Source organism: Amphimedon queenslandica, unplaced genomic scaffold (genome assembly GCF_000090795.2).
Source record: "Amphimedon queenslandica unplaced genomic scaffold, v1.1 AMPQUscaffold_12010, whole genome shotgun sequence".
Classification (NCBI taxonomy): Eukaryota; Metazoa; Porifera; class Demospongiae; order Haplosclerida; family Niphatidae; genus Amphimedon; species Amphimedon queenslandica.
The window spans coordinates 4,085-11,141 of NW_003547751.1; the positions used below are offsets into that span (position 1 = coordinate 4,085).

Sequence of the window (7,057 nt, forward strand, 5' to 3'; positions counted from 1 at the left end):
AGTCATAAAGTATGTAATGTGAACTGAAGAACATGTTATGTTTATTGCTTTGGTTAGGGCCAAGGGATCACATGTAGGAAAGAAACATTTGATGAGAGTGAACAGATTTTGAAGTGGCAATTTTGTCCATGGATCTTGAAGGTGTATGTGTGCTTTTGGTGCATCAGCTAAGTTGTGCATGTGAGGTCTAAAAATTTCTTGTAAAAATTCCCTGAGATCTGTAACCGATTTGGATTTGCGAAATGTTAGAGCAGCTTTTGAATGATCTTGAAATGCCTGTGATAAAGTTTGTGTTGTAAATTCTGTTGCAATAGTCTCAAGAACGTCACAGTCCAAAAAGTCATAATACTTGTTCAGCTTACTAATAAGTTCATTGACGTTACTGGCAGTTTTCAACTCTTCAAATTGCAAATCATGGCCATAATTCTGTAAACGTTCTACGATACATGATACTTCAGTATCTTTTAATTCTTTTTTAAGTTTTCCTAATAATTCAGCAAATGATTTATTTAAGGAAGAGACAGCAAGTTTAATTTTTTTCCTACTGTCACTTGTTTCAGGAAAACTGAAAGTTTGTAATCCTAGAATAATGTACATCATTAATAATAATTATATTCTTTACATACCTTCTTCACATTGCTTGTTGATGCCTTTCCAATCAGCAATTAGTAAACTATCAACTGCATCTTTAGCAGGTCCACCATCACATGAAAGACACTTCAAGAATGTCTCATAACTTTCACTTAATTGTAAAAGATCAGTTACAGAAGATAATCCAGCTTTAAATTCATCATATATTTTTCTGTATGTTGGTGAATCATTGACAGCCTCTGAGATTAGATCCTTGGAATACAGTTCACTGCTAATATTCAAAATACAATGCTTTGTAGCCTTTTCTATGCTAGCAAAATGTTCTTGAAGGGATTCATATATAAGTGTACGAACTAAAAAATAAACATAAAATAATCATTAACAATTAGGCTAAAGGTACTTTGTTCCACAGTGATAGGTCCAGGATTAAGTTCAACATCTCCTGATAAAAGGAGGAGGAGGGTAAAGTACATCATTAAGTAGACAGCACATAAAACTGTATCACACGACAGCATTCTCTTATAAATAGGTATGGTTTCTTTAGTAGAGGCTTCAGCAATAGGATTAGGAGTGGAATCAGGATTAGTACTGTTAGAATAAACAGCAGTAATATGAGTAACAGCAGCAGTGAAATCAGCAGTAATATCAACAGTAGGAATATCAGCAGGTTTCATAGCAAAAGAAGTATTAAAAGTCCCGCCGCCGTTTGTTGATTCCATCAAACTTTCAGCATCAATACCAGTTGCAGGAGCCAATGAACGAAGTCTGGAGGAGTTCCAGTGACCAATAGCGGCTCTCCATTGAGATATATCAATCATGGCTACCTTAAGTAAGTAAACAAAGTTAAGGGTGGGGACGTACCGTGGGGCCGCGTGGCTCATTAACTTAAAAGGGCGTGGCTCATGTTTACTTAATTAATTCATAGATATTAGAGTAAATGATAATTTGATTTGTAAACAATGAATTACAAATTAAATTCCCTTAGAGCAAAAGTAATATTAATAATCATGATCAAAACAACAAAAATTAATGATAACTTTTAAAAATACACACACACAATTAATAGTGAATAGTCAGAAGGTTAGACAGGAGTATCCATTTGTGGTTGTAGTGTGTTCATTTGTTCCAATATGAATCCAATAGTGTGCTGACGTATAGTGGCAATGTATCCATTTAATTGCTGTATCTTAGCATTAGCCTCTGCCAGTTTACCAAGGAGCTCAGAATTCTCTGCTGATAGTGCATCTCTTGCCTAGTAAAGAATCAAACAGTGCAATAATGAACATATGTACAGTGAGTTGTACATGTACATATGTAGTTATAAGTGTCTAGTGGTATGTTCTTACTGATTCAGCTCTCCTCAGTCTTTCCTTCAGTGACAGTTCATCATTCACATCATACTCACCATTGCTGGTTGAGGCTACTGCAGTATAACGCCTTGCACGCTCTATCAATACAAATAACAATCAATTACACAATACATTATTATTATTATTGTTATTATTATTGTTGTTGTTATTATTATTATTATTATTATTATTATTATTATTATTATTTTTGGTTACTTTTCTTCTCGGTGTGTTTGCTGCAATCAACCACAACATAGTCTTTACAGTGTTTGTGACAACTGATACCACAATCCTTACAACGAACACCTTGACGGACTATACCTTTTAACTGGAGAGAGAGGGAGAGGAGGGGAAAAAGAAAGTGACACACAAAAATAAGAATCCTTCACCACTTAAAATTATTAGGACAATATTAGCAAGCTTTCTACAAACATGTAAAAGTATAATTTTGATCAGAATGGGTTTAATTTTTTACACAGCATAAGAACATGTACATGTATGTGGTCATCAAAAAAGTATTCTATAAAGCCATTTTTGACTGAGCTGATTCCAATCTAAATTGAATTTTCATAAAATTTTTAAGTTGCTCTAAAATTTGACAAAAGACCAACTCACCACTCCTTTGCAGTGCTGGCAGTATTGTGTACCAATGAACGTGTGCTCTACAAAATTGTGTTTGAAACTCTCTCTCAGTGAAGTATTGGCACTAAGAAAATAATCCATCATCTCATCTCTACTGATAACACCATCTCTAACAATAGAAACAGAAACAAATAAACTCATTTATCGTATCATTAACAGTATGACTGTAATGTGCACTCATAGACACAAAAGAAGCTAAGATAATTACATGTACATTGGCAGTACTAAAGTTTAAAGAGTGAGACAATAGTGTCTATTTCCATCAGTTTAAGCTTTTAGTTGCATGGTTACGATGTACAATGTACATGTATATTCATCTAAGTAATACCAAGAGTGTATAATACTTACTTGTCTCTGTCTAGTACTGAGAATGACTCAATGAATGGAAAGTTTGACGAAATGGACTGAAACTCATCAATGCTAATATAACCTGAGGAGTCTCTGTCATATACTCTGAATACAGACTACAGGGAGAGGAAGAGGAATGAAGGAAAAGAGAAAAACTAATCTCATGGTAAGTTATACAGCATAAAGACATCAATACATGACATGCATAAGAGAATTGAGGATCTTAAGGGCCGTGAAATTTTAGCAAAATACATGTATAATACCGTATAATGCTTTAATTTGGCGGAGTTTTGGCGATTGGCGGTTTGCAAGCAAAATTGCTAATATTAAAACTGCCAATCATTTAATGCGCATGCTCAGTAATGCACTTGTACACAAAAATCGCCAAATTAAAAACCGCCAATTACAATTTTACAGCAAAATCGCCAAAATAAAGCATTATATGGTAGTCTAAATTGTTAGATTGAGAGTATCTTCCATCCTGTGGTAGTTACATGTACATGAATTATTAGCTTACATCAACCATCTTTGCCACATGCTTCTTGACTGCATCTGCATCCAACTGTGGCATGTTCCCTTGGGCCCAGTCAGCAAACTTTGGGAGCTTACTCTCCTTCCTTGTAGGACTACCACCTTTACCATCAGCTACAGGAGGCTCACGAATCTGAGGGAGAGAGAGGAGGGAGGAATGGGTGAAAGAAAAGGAACAGGTGAGAGAGAAATAGAAAATGAGTAAAATTTTAATAATAGAAGAAGAATAGAAAGCAAAACAATGAGTAAGACATGCTACATATACATGTATAGTAAACATGCCATCACTACCATGTATTTTTGTGGTTATAGATTGCACATGAACAACAACACAATTCTTACTAGTAGCAAAGCATGTAAAATCTTAGGAATTTTTAAATATAATTTAGTGAAATGGTCATACATTGCATCATTGAGCATACATGTACATGCATGATTCAATTGGAATCAATCAGAAATCAAGAGTGACAGAGCATAATGTCGGATCACCAGGTAATGGAACTGGTTCTACCTGGTTGATTTCCATGATTTTTTTCAATTTGGCTCAATATTATGTGTTGGAAACAGCTCAGACTTTTTACAAAGAATAAGGACATTAAAGTATATCAGAAAACGTAATAAAAATTAAGGGTAATTTTGGAGTCATTTTTTGGAAAAAAACATGGGCTATAGCCTTGGGTATTTTTCAAAATTTGTCTCGTTTTTAAAAATGCTCATAACTCAAAAAAATTTTTTTGGAAACACCTCAAATTTTCCACATAGCATAAGGACATCAATATACATCAGAAAATGTAATAAAAATTTGAGGTGATTTCGGAGCCATTTTTTGGAAAAAACGATGGGCTATAGCCTTGGGTACTTTTCAGAAAATGGCTCAATTTTTAAAATGCTCATAGCTCGAAAATTATTTGTAGGAAATAGCTCAAACTTTCTACATAGCATAAGGACATCAATATACATCAGAAAATGTAATAAAAATTTGAGGTGATTTCGGAGCCATTTTTTGGAAAAAACCATGGGCTATAGCCTTGGGTATTTTTCAAAATTTGTCTTGTTTTTAAAAATTCTCATAACTCAAAAAATATTTTTCGGAAACACCTCAAACTTTCTACATAGCATAAGGACATCAATATGTATCAGAAAATGTAATAAAAAGTGGAGGTGATTTCTGAGCCATTTTTTGGAAAAAACCATGTATAGCCTTGGGTATTTTTCAGAAAATGGTTCAATTTTTAAAATGCTCATAACTCAAAAATTATTTGTCGGAAACAGCTCAAAGTTTCTACATAGCATAAGGACATCAATATATGTGTACATCAGAAAATATAATAAAAATTGAGGGGTGATTTTGTAACATGGACTATCGTTCAGAAATTGGTCCCTTTAAAAATGGCTGATTCTTTAATGCTTGTTATTATTATTATTATTATCATACATTACCATTGATAGTTCATCCAGTGCATCGTCAGTCATTTCACTTTGAGTAATGGCTGCCCTGAACACACTTATCCTCTCAGTATCAGGAGTAAGAGCAGGAGCAGTCACCTAAACACACAAACACATTATAAACAATTATATTAGACATGTACTAATAATAATGCATGCACATGTACCATAATTATAATACAGGGATATCACACATTACATATGTACATGTAACAAAATAAAAGGACCTCTCCCTTACCTGATACTGGTGTAACCTTGACAACTGTTGCCATAGTTTCCTGTACTTAGACATGCTTATCAATCCAGCAGATTTGTCACTGTAGTCTTTAGACTGACCATTGACAGCCACAAGATCCTTCAATAGGATGCCCCTACATACAGTACATGTATATACACTAATAATGGTGGACAGTGATTAGCTCTTACAGTGCTGGCTGCTGGAATTCATCTGCTGAGAGGTCTTGAAGCTGCTTGCGATAGGTTGAGTAATTAAAATCCATTGAAAAGAAATTAGTCCATTTCTCTAACTCCTAATGGAGGAAGATTAGAGGATAATGAATAATATTCTCCTTTCTCTCCCTCCCCTCTCTCTCTCCTTACATCTTTCTTGTTCTTATCCACTTTGCTCCAGGTCTGTTGGAGTCTCTTTACTGAGAAATGATTGAGGCCTCCAACAACAGCCAGCATAGCATTATAACCATGGAGCTCATGAAGATACTGGAGAAAAAAAAGAAGAAGAATAAAGAGAGAAAATAGATGAGTAAACAAGAGTGACAAACTGACAATTATAATACAGTATCATATATACATACATGTATATTATACTGTACCTTTGTAGCGTCAATGAATTTCTCAATTATATCAGCTCTTTTGAGTATAGTGTATTCCCTGAGTATGTTACAGACTACCCATGTGGTGATACCATTGAACAATCGAATGCACTCCTCAATGCGAGGAGTATCCTCAGTCATCCTAGCACACTGGGCATATATACAGAACTCACGAAGCTACAGGAGAGAGAGAGAGAGACAAAGAGAGACAGAGAGACAGAGAGACAGAGAGAGAGACAGAGTGGAGAGAAAGGATATGAGTAGAGTAGAGTAAACACAGTAGAAATTAAGGAAATGAGGTAATATTTAGTATGTACACGTGTTTGTGCTTATGAGAGACAGAGAGACTGAGGGAGAGAGAGTAAGGCTAGTACACAGTTCATGGTAAAGAGAGAGAGAGGGAGGGGGGAGGGAGTAGTAAAAGTGACTAATGACAAACAAAGTTATGGTCACAAAAAGGAAAGGAGTGGGAGGGAGAACACATGTTCACCGACTCCTCAAAGCAAAAGGAAGAAATTATAATTGTATGCAAACATTGAGGCACTTTAACCTCGTTATGATCATCCATTCACAAACAAGAGCCACACACATTCACTTTGTGAGCATCAGCACATTATATGTACATCAGTACTGATCCAAGGATGGGAAATAATAGTAATTATAAAGCTTTAATCTCTCTCTCCTAGAATTAGATAGTAATGAAGAAACTGCCCCCGCAGGAATGATGAATGTAGTTATAATGATAATCAATCAGGTATGGGTGGCTAACAATAATTCTACATACTAATGCAGACCGCTGGGCACTAGTTGCTAAGAATTACATGTAGTTGCATTTCCTTTACAATAATAATAATAATAATAATAATAATAATAATAATAATATTAATGTAATTGTATAAACTAAAAGAATGAGGTAATTATTTGGGTGTAAAACTAATGGTCCCATTTCCTGGGGAGTGGCAAGTGTCACACAAGACACACGCTGTGAGTTAATGCTAACAATAACAATTACTAGTAAACCATTTATGATGTATTGGGTTATCAGGCTATTTCCTAATTAATGGTAAATATAACATATCCATCGTCTTACTGTGATCTCATCGATGTTTATACAGTGATATCTATTTAGTCATAATAATAAAAATAAGAATCATAATTTTGTGGCCATTCTTAGAACCATGATAGGTGTTGGAATTATGATATCAGGAATAACACCCCAAGTATCAAATATCTTCACCTGGTAAAATAACTACAAGTTATCATATTGCACATACACATGTAATGCTGGATAGAGTTCACATAATATCATAACTTCCTATG

The 7,057-nt window shown here is 34.6% G+C and overlaps 1 protein-coding gene across 1 annotated transcript; it reads right to left on the bottom strand.

Moving 5' to 3' along the window:
• Nucleotides 1-1,555: 1,555 nt before the first annotated feature.
• Nucleotides 1,556-5,931, bottom strand: LOC100637689 (ras guanyl-releasing protein 3-like). The gene is made up of 11 exons (XM_020004712.1): nt 5,738-5,931; nt 5,508-5,624; nt 5,334-5,437; nt 5,146-5,278; nt 4,902-5,006; nt 3,448-3,594; nt 2,931-3,046; nt 2,556-2,691; nt 2,157-2,268; nt 1,938-2,038; nt 1,556-1,843 (listed from the first exon to the last, which is right to left on the bottom strand). Exons 1-11 carry the CDS (start codon nt 5,876-5,878, stop codon nt 1,673-1,675), a joined length of 1,383 nt encoding a protein of 460 aa, XP_019860271.1. The 5' UTR covers nt 5,879-5,931; the 3' UTR covers nt 1,556-1,672.
• Between the last annotated feature and the right edge of the window lie 1,126 nt (nt 5,932-7,057).